At 42.6% G+C, this 26,069-nt stretch overlaps 2 protein-coding genes across 2 annotated transcripts in view; one reads left to right on the forward strand and one right to left on the reverse strand.

The window, feature by feature from the left end:
• Positions 1-25,846, forward strand: TTC1 (tetratricopeptide repeat domain 1). Its single transcript, XM_027901919.1, has 8 exons — positions 1-56; positions 905-1,234; positions 10,360-10,420; positions 11,659-11,771; positions 12,919-12,955; positions 14,700-14,848; positions 18,463-18,517; positions 24,650-25,846. Exons 2-8 carry the CDS (start codon positions 914-916, stop codon positions 24,781-24,783), a joined length of 870 nt encoding a protein of 289 aa, XP_027757720.1. The 5' UTR covers positions 1-56; positions 905-913; the 3' UTR covers positions 24,784-25,846.
• Positions 23,749-26,069, reverse strand: part of PWWP2A (PWWP domain containing 2A) — a 35,555-nt gene continuing 33,234 nt past the window's right edge. The window contains exon 5 of the transcript XR_003573254.1: positions 23,749-24,693. The gene's annotated coding sequence lies outside the window, so the exon portion shown is untranslated. The remainder of the gene's footprint in view (positions 24,694-26,069) is intronic.

Consider the following 26,069-nt stretch of genomic DNA (forward strand, 5'->3'; position numbering starts at 1 on the left):
CCGGCTGGAGCAGGGGGCGGGGCGGGGGCCGGAAGCCGGAAGCGCGGCCGGCGCAGGTGAGTGCGGGCCGGGGGCCCGAGGGGTGTTCGGGGGGCCCGGCGGGGCCGGGGGTGGGGGCGGCGGGGCCGGGGGTGGGGGCGGCGGGTCCGCCCCGCTCCCCAGCGCCGGGACAGCGCCCCGGTGCACCCGGGAGCCGCCACGGCACCCCCCGGTGGGCGGTGGTGGGGCGGAGGGGCCGCGGGGCGGGCGGGGGTCGGAGTGGGCGACGAGCGCTGGGGGCTGTGTGTGGGCTCAGCCTCTCGGTGCTGGGCCTGGTTTGGGAATTTCAGCTCCGGAATTCACTTACTCATGGCCGCAGTGTCCCGGCCCGCGTGTCGCTGCAGTGCGTGGAATCGTGGATGAGTTGCTCCCTCCCTGGAGGGTCACAGTTTCCCTCGAGGGATGCCAAAAGTACTTTTAAGTACTTTAGAGGCTTATAAACATATATAAAATAAATAATTGAGTTAAGTAAGCTGAATATGTGTGTAAATATCTAAACGGGAGGTGTCAGGATAGAGCAGGCTCTGCTTGGGGGTGCCCAGCAATGGGGCAGGAGGCAACGGGCAGGAACTGATGCCCAGGAAGTTCCACCTGAACATAGGGAAGAACTTCTTTCCTGTGCAGTGACTGAGCACTGGAACAGATTGCCCAGAGAGGGTGTGAATCTCCCCCACTGGAGATATTCCAGAACCATCTGGACACAGTCCTGTGCTCTGGGATGGCCCTGCTTGAGCAGGGCGGTGGGACCAGATGAGCCTCTGTGGTCCCTTCCAATCTGACCCACACTGTGATTTGTTTGCTGACAAGTATTTTATATGATGCTTATTGAGGGTTATTCCTTTCTCACCTCTAAATCCCCTCCCAGGAGTCCAGCATGGAAGAATTTAAAGATGCAAGTCCACCTGAAGAGCTGCTCGGTCACTTAAAGCTTTCTGACCAGAAATCTGCAGAGACTGACCCCAGAGATGCCCAGAACCCCCAGACCACTGGCAGTGGATGTGCCCCATCCCCAGGCCACGATCCCCCAGCAGATGAGTGTTTCCATGACTGTCAGGACTCCTTTGAGGCCAAGGAACCTGTGCTGGATGATGAAGGGAATGTGCAGAATGGTGGGAGCAGCTCAAGGAAGCAGACAGAACTGGATGAAGAATACTTACTAGAACTAGAGAAAGATATGCCAGAGGAAGAGAAACAGGTAACCCAGAGCACCAGTGCTGAACATAAACAGGGAGATTTTCAGTGCAGTGTTTTCAAATGATCTGTGACTGACACCAGAATGGTGTTAATCCTCACATTCCATTGCAGATTTTTGTCTGCTTTGAGCAGTGAGTGAAGTGACTGTGACTCAGAGATGACAAGAGACAAACATCTCCCTGTTCCATGGAACTTAGGGTGTGTGCCTCCATTGTGTCCCCAATCAGCTGCAAGGTGCTTTGCCAGAACTCACAGCAGGTTTCGGGATAGTTTTCCTGGAAGGCTGGTTTATGGAATCCAGCTAACTGGGATGAAATTAGAATGTATCACTACGGATTCCTTGAGCTTTGATCAAACAAAACACGTTAAATGTGTGGGTTTGTTTACTTTCAGTGCAGTTACATTGGGCAAAATGTTTAGGTAACATGGATAATGTTGTGGGGAGGAAGGAATTATGTCTTAGGGGAAGCCCACCAGCCTTTGGAATGGTGTTTACTCTCCTGTGAGTCTGTGTGAACCAGTTTTTTGACTCTCAGTCGGTGTCACTTGACAATAGTTGGTTTTCAGGGTTCTAAGATATGGTCATCAAGTAGTTAGAAAAAAAGAACTTTTTTTGTTCTGACTTTGATAAAACTTGTTAAATCACTTTCAGGATTAGACTATTGACATGAAAAATCCAGTGAATTTCTGGTGGTTATTTCTTGTGGCAGGTGGTGGAAGGCTTTCTACTGATTTATGGATTTTTTTCTGGTTTTTTTTCAACTTCAGTTGGCAAATATTGGGAGAGTAAAGATGCTACATTAAAACCTTGTCCTAACATAGAACTCCCCTCTGGCTCCCTGTCCTGGTGTTTAACTACACTCATACTGGAAACATTTGTCCTGTATTTGATCAGAATTTCTTTTATTGCAACTCCAGGCTCCTGACCATCTTGGGACCCTCTGGGAAGTCAATGGCTTGTTGTTGTAGGAGAGAGTTTGTTTTATTTTGAGATTTTTTTTTGTGCAAAGAGGACACACCAAAATAGGGCACTCTCCAAATGCAGCTCTCAGGTGCTGAACAGGGGACAATAATCCTTGAACTGCTCATCACACAAAAAACATCTCCTTGCTCTTGTGTCTTTTCCAGTTTAGACTGAAGAGTCCCTTTTTTCTCCTTGTACTTATTGCTTGCACAAGGAGCACTGTCATCATGAGTCACGCTGGGGCTGCTGCAGCAGCCTGGAACTTGAAGGCAGCTCGAGAGTTTCATAGAAAAAAATGCTAAAAACTTGGGGGAAATTATGTCATAGAATTAAACCCCAGAAATTCTCCAGCAGCAGGCCTGGAAATTGGGTGTCTTAATTTTCATGTTGCTCTTGTTTCCATTGTGTTGTTGGATAATCATTTAATTTTGCACCTCGAGCTTTGCCTTCTGTCAAAGGAGCAAAAGAATTGGGACTGTTGAATCTTTGCATTCAGCTTTGTGGAACTCCACTGAAAGGTGCTATGGGAGTGCAAAATAGCAACTGATGAAAGCTGGAAAGATTTCCTTGGAGAAAGTGTTGAGGCAGCTGCAGCTCTCATCTTTCTGTAGGTTTATTTCCAGTGGTATTGAGCAATTCTGCCCTTCAGCATGGCTTGTCTGATTAAACAGAGGGATTCTGTCTCTCACTATCACCATAAGTATTGGATTGGCAGTTCTTTGTTTATGTTCCATAAAGAGCTTTCTGATTATATGAACAGTCTTTCAAATGTAGCTGGTTTTTTCTGTAACAAATACTGTTGGTATTTCTTACAAGCAGAGCTTGAGAAATCCTGAATCCAGAGAAGAATTCAAAGCTTACACAGCTGGTACAACTATCTTGCCCTGTACCACCTTGCATCTCTGTGTAGTAAAACCATGGGAATGGGCTATTCCTGAATTGCTGCTTCTGCTCTTCTCATTGTACTTGGTATTAATGGCTCCAAATTTATTTTTAAAAGTGAAACATTATCTATATATTCTGATTATTAAAAGAATCTGCAGCTTTTAAGAAAAATACTGCACAGTCTGAAAACAGTACTGAACATTCTTTTATTCTGAGCTTTTAAACCTCCTAGTTACTCAAAAGATTTTTTTTTTTTTTTTGAGAAAAAGGGCAATGTGTTTGTTTTCTTTAAATTGCAGCTGCAGAAAATGAGGCAGAAATATTCAGGAGTGTTTATTTGGCTGCTGAGGTTGTGAGCAGACACTGAGCAGTGCTGTGTTTGCTCCTCAGGCAGTCCTTGATGGGTTATTCTCATCCCTCCACGGCCTCCTGTGTTGTGCTGGCCCACCTCTGTGTGAATGTGCACTGAACCACTCAGGGGAGTGATTCACATGAAAAATAAAGCTGTATTTTTAGATCAAGGGCAGGGCTGGTAAAAGCAGACATCAAACAGCAGCCTCGTGTTGGCACAGGGGGAGATGGATTCCATTAGAGTGCTTGTCTGAATAAGAAAAACTCCCTGTGAAGTGTTGTTGCAGCCCCAGCCATAAACTGTGGGCTCGGGTCATGAGGAGAGCTGGATGTTGGCCCTGCCCTGTCAAATTTAGGGAGCTGCACCTTAATGGATTGTTGGGCTTTTTATAAACTGAGACCAAGGCTGTGTTTCAGCAGCTGTAACAAAGGAGTTCTGTCAAGTGTTGTTCCCCAATAATAGGCTCTAATTTAGGTCTCTAATTTATGCTGGAAGTGCAAAGGCAGATTCTGATCCTTGTTCTGTGTATTTATGTGTATCCTGGTGTGCAAACTTCCACAGCAGCAGCTCTGAGTAGAAACACTCGTGTGCAGAAGCTGCTGCAGAGTGAAGGAGCAGTTTTTGTATATTTTCTCCAGTTATATTTCAAGAGCCCCTTACAGTGAGATTTCTAATTTTAAGCACCAGGAATTCCTCCCAGAGAAACAGTACCGATACCATAAGAAATCTCTGCACAATGAAGCAAAATAAGAGCTTGAAAGGATATTAAGACTCAAACCTGGAAGAAGTATTCTTAAAAACAGAGGCATCACTGTGCCTGGTTATTTGGCTGAGCTTGCAGCTCTGAGCTTTTTAAGAATTAAAACCAAAATTGGCTTTTATAAGGTTTTGTTGCTGTTTCCAAAGCATTCTGATTGCTGCCTCAGCAGAGGCACTGAGCAGTAAATTGCTTTTGATGCATTACAAACAGATTTTTCTGGTTAGTTGCCACTGACAGTGATGGCTTTGACGTTGGTCTGGTCTGCAGGATTAATCCAAGGACACCCAACAGCTGTTCCATGGTAATTGTTCCAGCCTGCCCCATCCTCTTCTGGAGGGACACCCATTAATTAGGAGTTTATCCAGTGCAAATGTGAATCCCTCATTCTGAATCCCTCGTGCTCTTCCAGCGTCACAGATGTTGTCTTGTTCTTTGGGCCTTGTCTGGCAAGGACTTATGCACCCGGCCCAGGAAGCTTTTTCTTTTGGATGTAGTACATTGCAATAAATATCTAATATTCCTCCAAAGCAGTTCCCTTCTCTGGGCTGTTCCATGGCCACTGACATACAGCTGGCTGGAATCACAGTCCATGTCTGTTCTAACAGTGGGAAATGTGTCAGCAGGACAGAGAACACAGCTCTGCTAGGGGAGATTCTTCATTAGTGTCTTGTCAGCCACTCTGTAAGAATTTCAAGTGAAACTGATTGTGAGAAGTAGCATTTTCGAGTTAACCCTGAGATTCTTTCTGGGCTAAGCAGTAAAATTTCTCTTTTTTTTTCCCTGTTTTGTGCAGAAGCTCAAGGATACATTTAGAGAACATTGTCTTAAGAAATTCCCTTTAAGCTGCCCCCTTCCTCACCCTTTCTTTCTTCCCTCTGCCTTCAGGTTGATTCCATTGTTCTCCATAAATAGAAGGGTCTCTATAGAATTGGCTTTTCCAGGGGTTGAACAACTGTCCTGGGATTTCTTCTCCAATATAGGTGTAGTCATTCATTTCAGCATTTGGTGTTTTCTTAGTTCCATCTATCTAATATAATATAACCTTGATTGTGTTTGAGTTGCTGTTTTTTTTCTGTAGTTTACAAAATAAACCCCAAGATATAGCACTGCAAGTTGTATTTTGGAACAGTCCTCAGGTGTTGATCACCTGGAGATAGTTTCAGAGTTCTTTCCAGGAAGCATTATGTGGTTGGACCAAAAAAACCCAGATTATTAATGCATAAGACAATCCAAGTGACTATGTAAAACTTATTACATAAATTGATGATAAATACCAACAAGGAATATATATTTTGTTAACAATTCTCATCAGCACTCACAGTTATTTTGTATAGCAATAAAGCTAGCAAGGCAATTAGGTTTTGAAGGTGTCACAGTGCAGTCTTCTGAAATATCATAAAAGGTGATCCCCTTATTCAAATTACCTGCTTTAATAACCTGAATCCAGTAGACACTAGAGCACCTACACTAAATATTTATTGTTTTGGTCAAATTGGAAGAAAAGATTGATTGCTGGACTAAACCTGCCCCTGTCCTATGGTTTGCAAAATAGAATAAAACATCCTGTTATATTTTCTGAGTTAATCCAAGCTTGGAGAAGAACATTTGAGAAGTATATCTGTATTGCTAGAGTAATTAATTCCAAGAGCTTGTAAGAAGAATTTTAATAAAATCTGGAATTATAATCTCCCTATGTCATTTATAACTCTTAGAGTTAACTTGTTAAGTAAACACGGAAGTCTTTTGATGGATGGCAATTTAATAGAAAGAGTGAAAAAGTATATAATTATCTTCCTTTGAGTGCTGCTATCTGATTTTAGTGCTATATTCAGTTTTGCATTTTCCTGTCAAATTGAGCCCTTTTCCACTTGAGGTGATGGGTTCAGTGGTCAGCTCCACTTTTCCTCCCTGAGGCTGTTGCCTCTGGAGCAGGATGAGTGAACGGCACATATTGTCACTCAGGAATAGTCAGCTAGTCTGGCATGTTAACTTAAGCTGTCAGGGAGGGCTTTGACCTCCTTCTTTGTGTCTGGAAGGGTTGGTTTCAATTTTGGGAAAAGATGGTGATTTGGCAGTAGAAAGGCTGATGTGTCTTTCCCACGGATTACAGGGAGCAGGGATAGGCCAGGTCTGTCAGGGCTCATTGCTCTGTGACCTTTGAAGTGTCCAGGGCAGGTTTGGCACTTTTCAAGATGTGAAAAAAGGAGGTTTTTTGGGTGACTCCAACCTTAAAATGAAATTCAGATTCTTGAATCTGCAGGATACAGCAGTAGCTTCCCAAAACTGCAGGGGGAAGCAGATGACTACTAATGAATGACTTAGAATTGGTATTTGCAGCTGAAAAGTATATTCCTTGTCTGTTTAAATTCCTTGTTTCTGTGCCCCACTTGAGCTCCAGTAATTTTAAATTCGCTGCTTCTTGGCGACCTTCCAGAAGGGAGTGTGAGGGGCAGGTGTGCATTGTCACTGTGGAAATAGAGGAGAGAGAGCACAGTTTGCTGCTCCTGCCTGATTTGGAGCCAAGAACAGTTCCCTGGCAAAGGTGAATCAATGGATCAAACAAAATGCATAGGAACAGCCAGAGGAACAATAGTTGGAATTGTTATAACCTAAGGGTGTTTGTCCTTCAACTCCCACTGGCTCTGATTAAGGATTTCACTTCCAGCACTTTTATTGTATTGGTTATTTCCCATCCAAACAGGGAAAACGTGTAGGTTGCTTTCTTCTCTCCCAGCAGAATAATGCTTTAAATGCTTTTATTTTTAACCCTGGCAGAGTAGCTGAGGTGCAGGCACTGTATGTGATGGCTTTACTTTGGAATTGCACTTTATTGTCACTAGGCCAAGGTGTCCTTTGTCATGACTTCAGATCAGACCTTCCTTCAGTGCCTCTGGCTTGCCAGGCAGGTTTGTGCTAACATACTAATTTCTTCTGAGTATGGGATTGTAAGTCAGTATCCAAATCTAAACATTTCTAATTAGATCCTCTAAAGATTAGGTGGTTTGTTTTTGGTTGGTTTTTTCTTTTTTACTTTATACAAACTGCCACTTGGAATTTGTCATCTTTGCGTTAATAAAATTTGAAAAAAAAATCCACAAACGTTTAGATTTTCCTGATTTTGAATAGCAGAAAATCACAGAGTGGAGTGTAAATTGGGGAAGTTGTGCCTGACCCCAATGTGTACATGAGCAGCCTCAGGGAATGGAGTAGGGAGATGGCTTTTCCTTAGGCAGAGCATTCCAGGAGTTCAGGCTGACCTACTTCCCTGCTGAGCAAAGGGCAGCCTGCCCTGCAGCTACTGAAATCTTCTCCTGAAAAACGAGTGGGTGGGGACACTGAAGTGACATTGTGCAAAATTTGTCCCAGGGACAAGTCACTTGCAATTTTTTCCCTCTGGACTGATGTGATCACAGTAAACTGATGACCAGTCACTCTGCAGTTGTCCGTGGAAGCTGGAAATTTAACATCCTGAGTAAGGAGTCGTGTCTTCTCACAGTGGTTTGGTTGCTTGGGTTTTTTTACCCTGAATTTAAATAGAACACAGGTTCTCCCCTGAGCAGCCCTTTCAGCTTAAATGTAAATTCAGCAGAAGAGTTGACTTTATACTGTTATGTGTTAGAATTTTCTGTAAAAGACATGTATATGTGGAGGAATAAATAATGTATTTATTTCACAATCACACAACCTGCTTTTGAGGGCAATGCCTTTAGGATGTCAGGGCTGATACATTTTTTATGGTTTTACATTTTGTGGAAAAGCCAGAGGAATTTGCTGTTACATATTGCTTATTGGTCAGTCATACTTCAAATGCAGACCCAGAGTGGTTCATGAGGTACCCTATAGACTTCACCTTTTTTAAAGATACTTTGAAAACTTAGACAGTTTGGAACTGAAACCCATAATACAGGAATATCTTGAAAATGTTGGTAAGGCTGTAACAGAAATACAGGTTTTGAGCTAGGACTGCATTGCTGCTTTGCAGGGAGCTGAGTAAGTAGCAAAACCATACATAGTGCTCTTAAAAATGCTGCTTTGTTTCTTTGTTGTTGTTCCTATTGCTCTTCTTTTTTAATATTAAGCTTATTCGTCTGAATCTTTCTTGCTGCAAATCACTGTTTATATTAGCATTTAATACATAACTAGAGTGAAAATTTTGTCATAATTTTAATAAAAGGGAACGAAATAATGATAATACAGGTAAAACTTTTCATCCAGTATTCCTTGGGTTTAGGCTTTCTCCCTCAGGAATAGTGTGACCATGCTGCAGTTCTGTTTATAAAAAAAAAAATTCTTTCATTCTTGTAGAGCTGTAACTCAACCCTGTGCAGCAGTGAATCAGCTAATGGCACTGAAAGGCCACTTCTAAATAGGTCATGAGCAATGAAGTCAGTAGGGCTTGTGTTTCAGGCATTTCTGCTCTTGAATGAGGGTTGTCTATGGAGATCTTTCCAGTAGGATCATCATCTCCAGACCTGTTCTGTGCTGGGATCTGGCTGCTTTGTTCACTGGTACGAAAATGTTGTGCCAACTTCCACTTTGTGTGCACTGAAGATGGTTTGAAAACCCCTTTCTGTGCAGGCCCAGCTGTGTGTGACAGTGACTTTGCTGGAGCTGTTCTGTCTGTTCTTTGAAAATTCAGGTGTAGCAGTTCCATACTCCCTGTGCTGAACACATACAAAGAGTTTGGGATTTTAATGCAGCCTGAGCCTGAAGGGTTGAATTTGTGTGCTCGTATTTAGAAAGCCCATGGCCATTGGTGCATTGTGGAAGGGTTTGGGTGGATTTCTCAGCCCACCCTGAGGAAAGGCATTTTCTGAATAGTGGGGCATGTTTTTGTCTGCCCTTTGTTTTGTGGGGTTCTTTTTTAAATGTGAGGAGCATATTTAAAACATATTTAATGGGCAGTAGGAACAAATTTCATTATCTGGCACGTATGGAAAGGGTGAGATGAGATTTTGCTGTGTAATTTTGTGTGTCACAACTGAGTGCTCTTGCACTGAGCCTGGTTTGCAGAGCATTGCGATCTGTTACTACCAAGGTGGTGACAATGGTCAGGTGAATTAATTCCCCAAACCAATAAAAGCTGGAGCAGAGAAGCTCTGCTTTTGCATTGTTTGTCAGCTCCTTGGCAGAGCTGTGAGTGGTGCAGTGCTCCACACACAGGACTATATTTAGCTGTTTCCAAGGAGATGTTCTGTGCGATATTGATAATTGCATTAATCCTTGATTCACACAATCTGCAGGAAAGGAAACTGCTCCTTTCCCTAGTGTTGGCTTTTTAATTGCTCAGTGATCTGTAATTTACAGACACCTTGATTTAAGTCCTTTGTGTGCTGGGAGGAAAATCAGTGGTCAAATGATCAGTTTTCTACCATAGAAACGACTCACGAACTCAAGCATCACTTTTTGGTGTTCCTGAGTCTTACACTGCTTTGTTTTCACTGGTGAGAGGAATGTCTGCCTGTGAAACACTTCCACTGTCAGTGGGTTGAAGGGGTGGCTCGGTGACATCCTGTGTTTTCTGTGTCAAAGGCAAAGAGCCCCCGTGTCAACTCCACTTGTGCCAAGATATTCATGGTTGGAAACACAACTCTGCTCAGCTTGTGCAATTCTCACTGTACCACAGAACAATCATCTTGTCTCTGGTTCTGATGGTTCAGTCACTCTCTGCATAAGAAATCTTTCAGGGCAGTATCAACCATGGACCTTTTCTAATGCAGTCGACTGAACATGCTTTGTACTTCCCTGAAAGTAACTGGGAATTGCTGAGGTGGAATTATTTCAAGGAAAACTTTACACTTAAAAGATATTCTACATAGTTGACCTGCAGTGATTGAATTCAATTTACTTGGAAAGGAGAAGCAAACAGTCAGCTAAAATGTTAACAGATTGGTTTAAACCATGTAATTCACTGTGGATGCTGTTCCTGCACACTGGTGTCCATGAACTGGAGCTTTTTAATTGCCTTGTTGTTACACACCAGTGTTTCATGGATATCTAAAGTATATCACGGCACAGTGGCTACAAGCAAGCAAGCTTGGTACTACTTAAAATTCTTCAGGTTGTGTTTTATTCTGATTTCCATTCATACTTTATTTGGAACTACAGCTGACCTACTTGTTCATTTCAATTAAATACTTTGAGACATTGTCTTTTCTTTTGTAGAGAAGAAGAAAGGAGAGCACAATGCTGAAGGAGAAAGGAAATGAGCAGTTCAAGAAAGGAGGTGGGTTGATAATCTTTTAACACCTCATGGATGTTAGAGAAGCTTAGATTAATAGTCAGCCATCACAGTGATGTTGCGGGAAACCCATAGGAAGATTTCACACCTATCCTTGTTCAGTTTTATCACATCATTCATTTTTCATCCAGCTCTAGAGAAAAGAAAGAGATACCAGACCTCCTTTAGAGTTGTTTGAATCACAAAGACTTGGATTACTAAAGGAGGATTCCCATGAAAGCTGAGTGTTTAATCCAGGAACATGGTACAGAACTGCCTTCCAAGGGCTGGGGTTTCTTTTACTAACCAGAAAAGGGCTCTGAGTTCGGCTAATGCACATGCTTGGAAGTGATGCAGGACTTGGGGGTCTGTAGCTCTCTTGTACCTTTGTACATTGCTTTTTATTAGAAAAACATAAAGGGGGGTGTGGTTCTGCCACCAGCCTTTCATTTAATGTTTTGTGGGTGGAGGATTTACAAAGCAACCGGGAAATGCAGATTCCTACTTTCCTCAGTCAGCAGGGACACAACCAAGGAACTGGTGTACCCTGATAACCAGACAGTGGCCTTCCTGTGGAGGTCTCTTATTGTGTGCTGAGAGAAAAGGATTCCTGGGGAATGATTTACCAGTTCCGGGAAGCATCAGAGCGGCAGAGGGAAACTGCCCAGCCCATGAAAGCCCCAAGCCTGCAGTGCTGGCCGAGTCATCTTGTGAGGGCTCATCCACGGCCTCTGCTTGATAAATTCTTTGGCACATTTTTTCAGTGTGCCTGTGCCTGCCATAGTGCTTCCTCATCACAAACACACAGCCTTTGAAGCACCTGTGTGGCAGTAAAATCTCTCTGCAGCTGCTTTGAACAGGTATCAGGGCAGTGACACGTTTCAGCACACGCTTCCCTTCGGATCAAGGATACACTTAATGTAAGGAGATTCTGCCTGTAAGGCCGAGACTCAAACAGAAGGAAATAATTTCAGGGATGAGAATTACACACACATCATGCTGCACTTGTCATATTGACCTCAGGACTATATTACTGCTTTTATAAGGGTGTGAATTTTAAAATAATTGTGTTTGATCTATGTACTACTTAGTAATGTGCTTAGAGAGCAGCTACTGATTCTGGTTTAATACTGCATCATACATGGGGAAATGTTTCCAAAGAAATCTCAGCCATGTGGTTCATGGATTTGAAATAAATGGTTTGGTTTGGGGTTTGTTTTGGTTTTTTCCTGTTGCACCTGCAGATTATGGAGAGGCAGAAGACTCTTACACAAAGGCTCTGCAGATTTGTCCAGCCTGCTTCCAGAAAGACAGGGCTGTTCTGTTTTCAAACAGAGCTGCTGCAAAAATGAAACAGGTGAGTGTTCTTCTTATTCTGTGCAACACTGTGTATTGATTCTATGGCAGAGGCAATAATGAAGTGATTAGGGGTGCAGAAAGGAGGGCAAAGGATAAAGCTGTTGGCAGGTTTTGCTCAGTCTGTCCTCCCAGCAGAATTCCTGGTACACTTGTTTTTACTGCAGATGAATATAAACCTGGAGGTTGCACTTGGAACAGAAAAATAGCACAGTAACTCCTGTTCTCAGTTTACCCTCCTGGAAAAGGAACTTTCTTGCAGTGTTCCTCCAGGATTGAGAGATGTAGCTCTGCTTAGAAATGTACCTTGCAGCCATACTTAGACATAAATAAATAAATAAATTCTTACTCAGCATAGAATATTCCTGTTTGGCTGGAATTATCTGATTTGCCGTTGGGATACTGAACTGTTTGAGCAGGCAAGAAAAAAAATAGAATAGAATCTGTATTAAAAGATGCTGGTGTATCTTTCAAATATGAGAGCTGTAAACTGAAAAACTGATCCAAATGTTAACTATTTGTATCCATGGGAAACTAATCCAGCGGTCCCCAAAGGAGCCCAGGATGATACAAGGACTAGAGTCTCTTACCAGTATAGATCAGTGGAACCCAACAGACCCACACTTTACTCTGAAAACTGATTCATATTATTAATAACTTCCCCATAAATTTGTTCTTCCGTACCTGCTGCTCCCATTTTAGCTTGTGCTCCCATTTTAGCTTGTGAGGCATTCTTCCCTGAGACAGCTTCTGTTCAGGGAGGAGAAAATATTGAGAGTAGAAAGATTCCTACTACTCAGATCAACAGTACAAGCTCAGAACTGCCTGATTTATTTAAAACCTTACAGTTTAGGTGAAAACAGGATCCCTGATTACACAAATATCCCAGTTCCTTGGAATGCCACACAAACCTGTTTACTTGCAGTTGTAAATAATCTGTTTCCCAAGAATCACAGAATCACTGAGGTTGGAAAAGACCTCCAAGATCATCGAGTCCAACCTGTGGCCCATCCCCAAGTTGCCAACCAGACCAGAGCACTGAGTGCCACATCCAGTCATTCCTTGAACACCTCCAGGGATGGGGGCTCCACCACCACCATGAAGAAATATGACTTAAATGTAACAAAACTCTGTTGTGCTCTTTGTAGGACAAGACAGAAGCTGCCCTGAGTGACTGCACCAAAGGTACCACTTTTTCCTTCCTCTGTGTGCTGCACTTCTGCCAGATCTCTCCTGCATAAATTATGCCTGTTAGAGCCTTCTTGCAGAGCTATAATTTTGGGCATAAGGGTGTTTAAAGAATTTAATGGAAAGCTGTGATGGAAGATACCTGATTTGTATTATTTCTTTTGTAAAATGTCTATCAAACTTTTCCTGTCTGGAATAATTCTCTTGTACCAATAATGCTGCTCTTTGTACTTCTTTTGAATAGGGAAGTCATTTTACTATGGAAACTGTTTCCTTACACCTACTATTTTAAACCCACTTCCACCTGCCATTCCCTGCCAAATCTTGGTTTAATCCCAGATTCCAAAGAACTGTGGGGCCTTATGGAGTTAAAAGCATTATCAAGTCCCTTTCCTGCACAGCTCTTGCTTTGTCACAAGGGCTTGTGCTCTCCCGTTCTTGCCCTGCATAGTTTTCTCTCTGCACCTTCTGGTGGGATCATTTCAGCTGTGCTTTGCTTTATTGCTTCCACCCACTCACCCACACTCGAGTGTTTGTTAAACTCCCCATGACAGCTGGGGAAAAAAGCCCAAATTACCAATCAGAAAACTAATCCAGTGGCTGTGTGCCAGTACTGCTTGTACAGTAAATATGAGTTTGTACATGCTAAAAGTACTCTTGAAGGTACCAAATCCCAGCTGGCCTCTGTCACTGGGAGGGGGGGGGGTTGACTTGCTTTGGTGGTGGTGCAGTTTGAAAAACACTTTTACTTTTGTAGTGGCTGAAGGGGAATCAATCTGCTCTGCGGCAGAGAGACTTAAACTGCCAGTGCCTGACTTCCCCAGGGACTTACAGACTGCAGTGCAACACTTGGAGCACAGCAGAGCAATTCACACTAGCCTGCACTTGCTGACTGTAGCATTGCCTTTGTCCTTCCAGAGGAAATAAGCCAGAATGTTTAGTTAGATAATCCTGGATTTAATTGTCCCTAGAACCATTTTAATGGGTTAGTAATTACAAAATGGACAGACCTTTCATAGTCCCTCTTTCTGTGATGAAAAAATCTTTCATACTCCCTCTTTTTTCTGATGAAAAATGGATTAAGGAGTTCTTGAGGAATTACCATTTGGAGGTGTCTGTTAAGTTTAGCGTTCAGTCTGAACTGACAACAGTCATGGCTGCCATGGGAACAAGGAGAGGAAGAGCTTAAATCCAGTTAGGATGCCCCTCTGCTGACTTGTAAAGCTAAAATAACTGTGGATTCCCAACCCAATTTTGACAGTTTGATACTAAATTCAGAACAGCACCAGTGATTCTCCTGGAGTTTGTCTTGACTCAAACTAAGCGTGGAAATGCATATTTTCCCTGCTATGTGTATCTTTAGGCATTTTTAACTATATCTGTGATCGAATAATATACACTCGTTAAATACACAGAAGCTGAAATATCTTACAGGTCCTTAAACTTTCTGAAGCATCACTTAGAATCTCTGCATATATAGTATTGCAAAATTAAATGTTTGTACATTATAAATCACTTCCATCTGTGATAGATTATGGACATTAAGTGAAATATGATCATTTGCATGAGACTTTCCCAGGCAGCTGTTTGCCTTTCTGAATTCTGACTTAGCTTTTAAGCTCTGCTTGATTCTAAGTTACATTATAAAGGTAACTTAAGAATTTAATACACACTTAAGAATTCATTTAAGGGGTGCAGAAATGTCTCAAGTAAAATACTGTGCTTTGGTTTTGTTTTCCAGCTGTGGAATTAGACCCTCACTATATTAGAGCTTTGCTGAGGAGAGCAGAACTATATGAAAAAACAGAAAAACTAGATGAAGCTCTGGAAGATTATAAGGCAATCCTAGAAAAAGACCCATCAGTTCATCAAGCCCGAGAAGCTTGCATGGTAAGCCTTGTGTACTTTGGCCTAACTTTAAACCTCATTTTGACTTCCTTTCCTATTCTAAATATTCAATGCTGTTTATTTAATCACCTTCCTATGCAGTGGTATAACGTTTTTTTTCAAGTCTCTTTAAGAGTAGTGGTTTTCTCACCTGGCTTTATATAAGGAAGATTGAATGATCTGCCACAAATTCCATGACAAGTCTCTGCTCCATAAAGCAGGATCCTCCTTTTACCTTTGTAAAATGAGTGAAAGTAAATGTGTGTTCTGAGCTCTGAGCATCTAATGACCTGTTGAGCTGTTGAACAGCTCACACACACAATTTACACTCTCTGATCAAGGCTGTTAATTGTGTTTCTGTGTGTGCTAGAAGAGGGTGCCTGAACATGCTGCATATTAGTGCCAGCGTTTCAATACAGATCTGCAATTTGGAGATCAGAAGTACCCTGTGATGCAGCTGAGAACTGGCTGGTTCAGAACTGAGTGTCTGTCTTTCAGGATTATTTTTCTGGTTGGTTAATTTGCAGTCAAATGCCTTTATGGCATTTTTATTTACTATTTGATTATATAATTTTGAGAATGGAAAAAAAAGACAGGATTCTCTCAGTCTGTAGGTTTGTGTATACTTTAAAATGTTGGTATTTTGTTTCTCTGTTCAACTGTTTTCTCTTCTTGTTCTCTGCTGTGCCTTCTGTGTGGATTGGGCAGTCTTGAGTTATTTTATTAATGGTGACTGAAATCTGCTAATAATCTTCAAAACCTCAGCCTTTTCCTGCAGGGAAAGGCACTTTGTGACTAGCAAACAGCCTCTTCTGATTCAGTTCCTTTCTTCTAATATAAAAGAATTCTGCAGCTTACTAATTCTTCAGGTCAGTGCTGCGTTCCAGTGTCCACTTTCACCACTTTCAGTCAAATTACAAATACTTCAGAATGAAACATTTCTTGCAAAATCTTGGCCATATCTCTGCACGTGTAAGGAATTGCTTTAAAAGCTTCCTTGGCTTTTAGGTTGTGTCAGCTTGGATGAAAAAAAGACAAACCCCTGGCACTTCCTGAAACCCCAGCCTAACATGTAAATAATCCCTCCTCAGTGGGGATTTGAAGTCACTGCCACAACCTGCTGATCTGAGCTTTAAGTAACTCTTTGTGCAAAGCACCAGCAGGAAGTGATTTTTCTGGTGATATTCAGTGGGGAAGTAGCTCTGGATTTGACAAGTTCAGAGGGGCTTTTCGCAAGGGTAGCAAGAAGGGAAGTCTGTTCTCTGCAGACACCTCTTAGAGGCTGCTGTTCTTGTTTTTGGAAAGAGGTTATGGAGGCTGTGTTGACAGGACAAATGTGGTAGAGGTGCAGCCAGACAGGTGTGGGTTTGAAGGAACACGTGCTGATGAAAGGCAGCCACTCTAAAAAATGCAGGGGTTGCCACTTTTTATCCAAGTGGGAGCTGCAAAGCATGGCAGGGGAATGGTTTGTGGACACCAGAGAGCCTGGGAAGAGCTGAGCAGGGAAAACAACAACCAAACTATTCCTTACTTCTGTAAATGTAAATGTTAAAAAAAGAAAAAAGCCCAGTAAAGATAAATGGATGCAATTTGAAAATGTAATTCTTAGTTGGGCACCCAAATCTGTGCCAATACTCGACTTTATTTATAGCTGGTTAAATTTTCAGAAAGCACCATTTTTTTAGTTCAGCTTCACATCAGTGAACCTGCAATGAATTCTATCCCAGAAAGAAAAAAAAAAAAACATTTGCATCTCCTGCAAATTTGATTCTAAATCCTCTTTGAATGTGTTGTTACAAAAATCTTTTTGAAAGGCTTAATTGTTTTAACATTCCAGTTGGGAAAATAAATCATTAGTAGTGATTCTCCCTCACCCTTTCCCCACACTGTGATGTTGTAAGTGACAGATTAGAAACGGCCTTTATGGCATATTAGGCAAGAAATCTTGCCTGAAATGATTTCCTTTGGGACTGGATCAGTTGCACTGATGGCAGAAAAATGTGCTGCTTAACTGTGTAACTGCTGTTCTGGGGAAGGGTGTGATTGCACAGAGCAGCTGAGCTGACCCCCAAACCTTTGGTGCCTGCAGGGCTGTGCAGGGGCCTCCCCTGTGCCAGGGTGGGACCAGCTGAAGGCTGAACAGGCTCCCAGGGCGGTGGGCACGGCCCCAGGGCTGCCAGAGCTCCGGGAGTGTTTGGACAACGCTCTCAGGATACTGCTGGGATTGCTGGGGTGTCCTGGGCAGGGCCAGGAGTTGATCCCTGTGGGTCCTTTCCAGCTCAGGATACTCTGTCTGACCCTCAGGACTGGCTGGATCTGTTTAGGCTGGTTGGAACCCCCTCAAAGTACAGACACTGCCCTTTATACCTCAGGCAAACCCATCATTTTTTCTCAGAGACTCTGCCTCTGATAATCTCACAAAGAGCCCTTGCTCAGTCCCCAGTGAATCATAAGTGCTGCTGTTCCTCCTGGCCATCTTCCAGGAATATTTTAGAATAATCACTGATTTATTTTTAATTTTTTGTGGCTGGAAGTGCAGAGGTTGACTGATACACGTACCTTCTGCTCCTTGACCTCGTTTTTCCAGGCAGAGGCTTTGGGCTCACGTGTGGTGCAGAACACTTTGTACAAAATGCCCTCAATTTACACTGCAGTGGGATTTAGGATGTTCTGCTCCAAGCTGGTCCTGCTCTTAGTCAAGTTTCAGGGGAGAATGAGTCTACTGAGGCTGAAGCTTAAAGCTCCCCTCTTGAAAAATCATTAGGGAAATCCTGACAGTTTTACACTTCTTAAAATATTCATCATAAATCTCTAAATTTCATCATAAACCAATTTCATCTGTAATGTTGGCCCCACATATGTGGTTAATGTATCTGACATGTAGGAGCTTCGCTTTATTGGAAGGTAAAAGTGCCACTGCTTTGCAGAAATATCACAGCAGGTTTTCCCCCTCGCTGGCAATGAAGATGATGCAGCAAGAGAATCTGCAAATTTGCCCCACTCGTCATTACAGCAAAAATTCCTCCTTTCTGTACCTAGAAATGATTTCATATCCTTTATGCTTTAGGGAGTGTCATGACCTTGTTAAACGACAGTTTTAAAATATTAAATACACAGTAGTTCTTTGCTTTGACTGCTGATTTGGTACCTGCTCTGGTATTTTAGCTCTGTTTATATTTCAGGAGTGCAGTACTGCTTTTCTGATTTAAACCCTCATTTCACCACTTCAGTTACTTTTGAACCTTCAGTGCCAAACTAACCAGTTTGAAATGATCATGTTTCATGGGCAAATAATCCCTATTGCTGCTTTCCTGAAAGTTTAATTATATGGAGTTGGTGTTTGGGGTTTGTTTTTAACAGGTGTGTAAGTGCTGTGTGAATTTTTAGCTTCCACACAGTTTCTGAGGGATTGGCAGGGCAGATAAACTGCTTTACCAGGAGCTGTACTTTGAGATAAGTATCACAGGCACCAGATAAACAGGTGTTCATAAGCACATACAAATACATTTCTGGGGTGAGAAATGTATCCTGGATATGTGTATAAAAATCCCATCATCCTGCCCTACAGCATTATTGAAAGCAGGGTCTGATTCCAGCTTTTCTCTCTCTCTCCACAGCGATTACCAAGACAAATTGAAGAGAGGAATGAAAAATTAAAGAAAGAAATGTTGGGTAAGTAGCATGCACATATAACTTCCATAATAACCTTCATAGTCTACTGGGGGAAAAAAAGATGCATGAATATAATCTCCTGTATAAAATTTAAGAAGGTAAATCTTAAAGGAAATATCTGTGTTAAACAAAACTCCTGATTTCTTTGTAGTTCTCTGTTTCTTGGTGTCACCTACAGTAAGTGCTGGCCAAATAATTCTCCCAGAAAGAAAATTGCATTCAAAGAAAGGATACTTAAGACCTTCTAAAACAATTTAATATTGGAGTATGTAAAAGCTGGGGAAAATGGTTTGAAACAGACCAACTGCTCTGCCCTTTCCCTGCAATAAACCTTCAAAGCAAACATTCCCGTGGCAGGGATAAACCAGGGGTTTCACCAAACCCTTATGTAAAAGAAGTCGCCCAGCTGTAATAACTGAGGATGTTTGATCTTGTGTCTGAAGAAATAAATCGGATTCTTTCTGTGGCACTTCCAACCTACAGACCTCCAAGTCTTCATGTTTACCTTGATTTATACAGTATTTCAGGACTGTTTGTTTGGAGTCTGAATTAGACCTACCCAGTGTTACAAACAGGCCTTGTTAGGAGGGTGATTACATTTCCTAACGGCACAGTTCGTTGTGTCTTGATTCTTTACAATTCTGTAATAAAGGACTTGTTGGTAGAAAAGATAATTTAATTAATGCAACTTGTCTGAATGTCTGTGCCCCCATCACCTTGTTTTGTGGTATTGCTTGGATGGCATCTTAACTGGACTGATGTATTTGAGAAGGATAAATACTTAGAGTTCCCAAGCAAGGTTGGTTGGTTTACAGAGATATATATGTAAAAGAATTGTATGGTTAAATTAACACTTTTGAAGGGAACCTCTTGCCAAAAAAAAAGCTGCTGTCAACGTTGTCTCCTCATTAACAGGGTGAGTTAATTCTTACAGGTTCGGCCATCCTTGTGCTTTTTCAAGTGAGGGGGTTTTTTAATATAAGTTTTTCATTTGCACTTTTTAGAAAAGCCACACAAAAGAGCAAGGACCAGTGACAGTGTAAGAGAGACTGTACCTGCCCTGCTTCAGAAATAGCTCTCAGGAGCTCTCTGCTCATTCTGAGTGTGACAGGCAGGAGATGAAATGCTGCTCTGAGATGAGCAGGCTTGGAGGGTTTGTGATGGGAAGGGGAAGGCAGGGTTTTGCTGTTCTGCAGAGAATCAGGTTAAATAAACTCAGCCTGTCTAACTCTGACACTGATTCTTAATACATTTAGGAAGAAGAGACTGTTTCAAGGGCTTGTGCTGAAGCTGATATTTTTGTTCAATTTTTTCCTATAATTTAGTTTCTGAATAGAACACTTGAAATTAAGTCAGAAATATGGGCAGCTCATTTTCTTAAGTGCTGTAAAATTCCCTGTATCTTGTTGGTGTGAGAGACAGTGGTGATGTCATGGAGCTACCCATGGGGGCCTGGGAATGAAGTACTTCCTAAGGTTGACAACCTGCTCCTGTTCTGTCTGAGGTCAGGGAAAAACCCTTACAAGGAAGAAGGAGAGTTAGATGGGAATTCTGGAAGATGACAGACTTCATCCAGTGTGGTGGTTATGAGATCCCTTTGGATTGTTTTTGTTGTACAGAGTATTTGTTCTGAGCTGTTTCCACTTGTCTTTTTCCAGAGCTTTGTTAATGCTGTTTCCCGAGGGAGTCCTGGGTCAGGATAGACAGTGGCTTGTGGCAATCTGTCAGGAGATGGTCTGACTGAGGGTTCAGCAGTGCCAGGTGCATTCTTACCTTCTCACAGGGTCAGCTCAGGTATCTCGGTTGTACTCCAGATATTTTGGTTCCAAGGAGAGCAAGTCAGATGCATCCTAATAGTTCCAGGCTAGGCCTGCTCCAGGAGCACTGAGACTAAATTGAAATTACCAACAGAATCTTCAGAAAGAATGTCCCAGTTCATGCTTTGGCTCCTTTGAAGTTTGGATATTGAGTTGATCCTTGTCTTGGTCAATGAATCAGCCAAATAAATGCTAAGCTTTTATTCTTTCACTAAAACAAATCCAGAGGTACCCAACTAACTCCCACTGTCCTGAAAACTGGAGCTGTATATAAACAAACCAAAACAAATGGAGTGCATCTTCCTCCCTCCCCAAGTGTGTTTCCTGTTTTCCAGTGCTACAGCTCATTACCACATAGTTTGTCAGAAGCTGAAACCACTTCTGAAGTGATTGTGTGTAAATAAGTCAGAGTACACATTCTTGGCTAGATTTTCTTTCCTGACTACCTAAGGAGGAATTCTTGTGTGCAAGTGGCGCTGCATGTGACTGATGAAGTCGATGTCACTAGAAAAATCCTATTTTGTGGCCAAACCAAGTCCATTTGAGCTGTGTGTTCTGCAAGGACCTTACTTTTCCAGAGCTGATGTTTGTATTTATAAGTTATTTTCATGTTTTCCATTCAGCCTTTGCAGGTCAATTCTTTTGTCACTGAAGTTTGCTCGGGCTGAAGTGACCTCTGAGTTCCACATCAAAGAAAGCTTAACCTAAAACACATTTGGGAAGTAGCTTTGAAATCCACTTGGATCTTTCCCTTTATGCTTTCATAGCATGAGCATCCTGTGCCTCAGTGTCTGTCCAAGGATGTGAACACACAGTGCCCATTTTCTCTCTTCTTTTGTATTTTTCTTCTGACCTCAAAGCCAACGATTTCCAGCTCTTGTGCAACAAGCCAGTCTTGTTTAGAGAAATTATAATTATTGTGATAACCAGGACCACTCCTCTGGGGAGAGGGTGTGAGGAGAGGGGAAGTTTGGAATAGTTAGAGGAGCTTGGGGGCTGTGACAATGATACAGCTCCAGGGGAGCCAAGGATATTAAATACAAAAACCTGGGATGGAACTTCCCGGTGTGTGCAGCCCATCTTACACACACACAGTTCATCAAATCAAATTAAAAACTGGAGTTATAAATTAGTGCCTTGCAGAAAATAGGGAACTGTACTGGATTATCAGTGTATTACTGGGAAGGCTCTCAGAGCACATCAGCTGGGCCTTCCTGACAAAGAGAGACAAATCCCAGCTACCTGAGATCAGCAAAAAAATATTTTTAAGGCTTCATATCTAAAGAATTATGTTTTCTGGGTTTTTTTTTTTTTTTTGGACACTGAAGGTTATGTTGTATTTGCAGCTAAGCTGCTAAATCCCAATAGTGCATATAGGGAGGTCACTTTAAACAGTTAAACCAGAGCTAAGATACATTTTCCTACAGTTCAGTCCTCAGCATTTTATGGAAAGGAGAAAGATTTGCCTTTGCTCTTTTAATTGCTTTATAAATGCTGATAATACAGAAAGTTACACAGAGAGGAGACCTCATCAAGAAATCTGTCTTTTATCCAAAAAAGAATCTTAACACAAACAATATGTAGTTTTTCAACTTCCAAACACCACGTTAACACCAGCAACTAAACCAGAATTATTGCCAGAAAGACTGAATAGGAATTAATTTTGGCTGTTACATCCTAATGTAAATTGTGAGGAATCTTTTCCTGCATTTGCCTTTCTCAATAGGGTGTTAAATTGCAATTTAGGTGAGTGATGAATCACAGACTTCTGAGGCCTAAATTGATTTTTACCAGTAAGTTTTCTTGTTAACCCCTCAATATCGCTTTGTTGAAGAAACTTAATGTGCTGGAGTTGCAGGTGAGAAATACACATGGTCTCTCTGAAATAGAAAGAACAAAATCTAGGAAAATCAGGTCTCAGAGAGGAGAGTGTGACCCTGCTTGGGGACAAGGAGTGTGTGATGGCTGGGAACTCTCTGCAGCTGAGTCCCAGCCCCACGTGCCTTTTCCTTCCTCCAAGCACAGGCTCTGTGCTGAGAGAGCTTTTCTTAACTGCAGATCCTAATTTAGGGATGAAAGGAGGTGGGGGAGGAGGAAACACTGCCTCCCTACAATGATGGGTTTATGTGTGCCAGGACAGCAGGAGCAGCTCTGGGCTGGAGTTCCCGGAAAAGCCAAGGCTTTCTTCTGCCTCATTAACAATTTATACTCAGTGTGGCTGCCCCAGAGCCATTGCTGTCTGTGGAATGAAGTGATAGAACAGGAAGGTGACCTGTGACTGTGTTGTTTGAATTATTCAGTTGCAGTGAGATGAAGAATAAAGTACTAAATCTATCATATGGTCTCGGTTCTCCCCGAGAGCTGCCCCAGCTGCAGGATCCTGAGGCATCTGGGCTGTGTTTATTGGCTCTGGAGTGCCTGGAAAAGAGCATCGTGCTCCCTGCAATTAGAAAAGACCTTTCACAGTTTCCTGCCACAGGCAAACCAGCTGCAGGGCCTGGGGGACTCCAGCCATGCCAGACTCTGCCAGGATTCTCCCACCACACAAAGACACGTCTCACCCCAAACCTGAAGCTCAGCAATGACCAAAATGTTTGCCCAGAAGTACAATAGCAACTATTCATGTCACTCACAGAGATGGTGCCAAACTACTTGATGGTTTTATAACCAAAATGCTTTTAGGGTGCAGCATAAAGGTAGGCGGTTAATAGTTAACTTACCTTAGACAGAGTGTACCTTAAAAAAACCCACCACCAGTACAAAGAAGTTAATCCTATGTGAGCTGCTCCCTGGAGTGACTTTGACCAGATCTCTGAACCATCTCCTGTTAATCCTCACATTAAAAAAAAATCAAATTGAAGAAAAATTGTGTCTCACCACCCAGCTGCTTTGGTAGGGTCAGGGGTAAGGTTGGCTCTTTTTTGATGCTTGGATGTGTTCTGTTTTGAGCACAGTCACAAGCAAAGCACAGATCTTGATCTTTCTGCAAAGAACTGACATAGGACTTCCCTGCTCATGTTTCTGTACTTCTTTCTTCCCTGCTGTGAAGTTCAGAGGAGGCCACGAGGTTGATAAGGGGATAGAGCACCTCCCACATGGAGACAGGTCAGGAGAGTTGGGGCTGTTCAGCCCAGAGAAGAGAAGGTTGTGTGGAGACCTCAGAGCCCCTTCCAGTATCTGAAGGGGCTACAGGGAGGCTGGAGAGGGACTCTCCATCAGGAACTGTAGGGCCAGAACAAGGGGAAATGGGTTCAAACTGACAGAGGGAAGATTTAGATCAGATATAGGGAAGAAATTCTTCCCTGTGAGGGTGGTGAGGCCCTGGCACAGGTTACCCAGAGAAGCTGTGGCTGCCCCATCCCTGGAAGTGTCCAGGGCCAGGTTGAGTGGGGCTTGGAGCAACCTGGGCTAGTGGAAGGTGTCCCTGCCCATGGCAGGGGGTGGAACAAGATGAGTTTCAAGGTCCCTTCCAACCCAAACTATTCCATGATTCTACTGCTCCAGTCTGGCCTGGCACCAAACAGAACCCAGGTGAGTGACCACAGTGACAGGTGTTTCCCATGACTGGAAGCACCTCAGGTAGGAATAGGTGTGGCATTTGCCTGTTTTCTTACAGGACTGAGGCTGCTGCAGCTGCTCAGGTGGATTTTCCATGTCAGCTATTGCTGTTGTCACGTTCAACTCCCAGCGAAACAAAATCCATTCGCTGCCCTGAGGGATCAGTGCAGGTGGAAGGCTTTGGGAAGGTGGGGTGTAGCCTGGGGATGCAAACCCAGGTTAGGCTTCAACTTGTCCAGACTTCTCTTGTTTATTCTTTGGGAAATCAGTCTACAGTTCATCAGTGAAGCCAGGAGGAAAATGTTTTTCTTGGAAAACTGACCATCTTCTTCCTCTGTCTTGTCATGCCAGGGGCTCAGTCAACCTGTGTTCAGCCAACAGTGAAGTTGTTACCTCTGCTTCTTCTTTCATTTCATCTATTCGATCATTATATGGTTTTTTTTTAAATATGCCCTTTTGTTGTCCTTCCCCTTTTATAGGTGTAGCAAGATTCATTTTCTAGAGTGAGAAAGCCTGTATGATGCATATATGTTGACAGAAGTCTTTAGATTTTATTAACTGTCATACCCTGTGGATATTTAACAATGACTTCTAATTCCTGTTAAGAGCCTAAATATTACCAAAATGCAGAAATTTCCACAGCATTTACCTGAAATCGATAGGTAAATCAGTAGAGCTGGACTGTAGTTGTCCATAATTCAGTGGGAGTTTTCTTTTTGCTCAGTTCTCACCATGTTCTCTTGGATTTTCATTGCAGGCAAACTGAAGGATCTTGGGAATTTGGTTCTCCGCCCCTTCGGCCTGTCAACAGAAAACTTCCAGATAAAACAGGATTCATCAACTGGCTCATACTCCATCAATTTTGTTCAAAACCCAAACAACAACAGATAACATGGATTCAGTCTGGCTCTGCCCGTGTTCTTGCACGTCCCAGCGACAGGACCCCAAACACCCTTCACCCTCCCCAGGGGGAGATGAGACTCAGTCTATTCATTTTCCTGCTTGTGAAATTATTTGCAATGTGGATGTAAAGCAAGTCATTTGACTTCTCGTAGTGATAACTGTGTCCAGCGTGTGATTTATTATTTTTTTAAATATTTTTTCCCTTCCCCTGCGGTGTTTGGCTCATCCAAAAGGGAGGTTCCTTGTTTTGGCCCACTCAGTGCTGGCAACAGAATTCTAGGAAGCAGTTCAGGTGAATCCAAAGACTCACCCACCTGAGGCCAGGAACAAAGGCTCATGGTGTCCTGGGAGTTAGGGAATCCACTCAGCAGGTGGGTGTGACTGGCAGCACCATGGACACAAGCTCTGGAATCCTGGTTCTTTGGAATAAAGGCTTGGTGGTGGTTTGGTTTGTGAGGTTCTGGCCTTGTCTGAGTCCTTCTCAGGGTGGTTTTGTTGTTAAAAGTGCTTCCAGCCACCCACAAATAACACACTTGCAAGACAATAATTGGAAGCATTTGATTTTTTGGCCTTGCTTAAAGCAATATTGGTAATTTAACCTCAGGCCACCCTCACAGCACACTTTGTGTACTTGTTATTAATTTTTCTGAAGGCAACAATAAAATTTCGTGCCTCTTTCCACCTACACACTTTGTCATGGTACCATCAAATGAAATTTGCTTGTGTGAGATTCATTCATGTTGCAGATATCCACAGTGGCAAACATGAGTTGATTGCAAAAGGTCTTCACAGCATCCTGGACCTTGAATAGTTTGAAGTATTTACAGACCGAGATGATCTTTGAGGTCCCTTCCAACCCAAACCAGTCTGTGTTACGTAAATGGTTTCTGCTGAGGTGGCTCATTCAGATTTTGGAGAAGGTGCCTTTTGTAATTCCTGCTTTCTGGGTTTTATCAATGCTGAAGTGTTTACATTGGAGGCAGATTCTTCAGTTGTCTCCATGCAGGTTTCAGTACATGATTTAATTAAATAATTAGCAGTGGCTGTCTTGACTATTGGGTGTCATCTTGAATTCATTTCAGAAAGTCTCTCTGTGTGTCTGAAATTAAGGAGCTCCCGCCTTTCACTAACAAGCCTGAAAGGAAAAGCCTTTCCAGCTACAGTGGGTTTGGTGCTTTATTTATTTATTTATTTGTTTGTTATGGAGGATTTCTTTTCATTGTTTAATTCTGTCCTGCTTCATTTTTAGTTTAGTACCTGCTTATGAACCATCT

The sequence above is a fragment of the Empidonax traillii genome, unplaced genomic scaffold (genome assembly GCF_003031625.1).
Source record: "Empidonax traillii isolate 1590-97213 ecotype Southwest subspecies unplaced genomic scaffold, ASM303162v1 scaffold22:size5013007, whole genome shotgun sequence".
NCBI classification, from domain to species: domain Eukaryota; kingdom Metazoa; phylum Chordata; class Aves; order Passeriformes; family Tyrannidae; genus Empidonax; species Empidonax traillii.

Bases quoted from the DNA above. Each gene is read 5' to 3' on its own strand.
- TTC1 (XM_027901919.1), top strand. From the start codon at position 914: ATGGAAGAATTTAAAGATGCAAGTCCACCTGAAGAGCTGCTCGGTCAC. The intron at 14,849-18,462 runs GTAAGCCTTGTG...CTCTCTCCACAG, and splicing joins AAGCCCGAGAAGCTTGCATG to CGATTACCAAGACAAATTGA. The intron at 18,518-24,649 runs GTAAGTAGCATG...TTTTCATTGCAG, and splicing joins ATTAAAGAAAGAAATGTTGG to GCAAACTGAAGGATCTTGGG.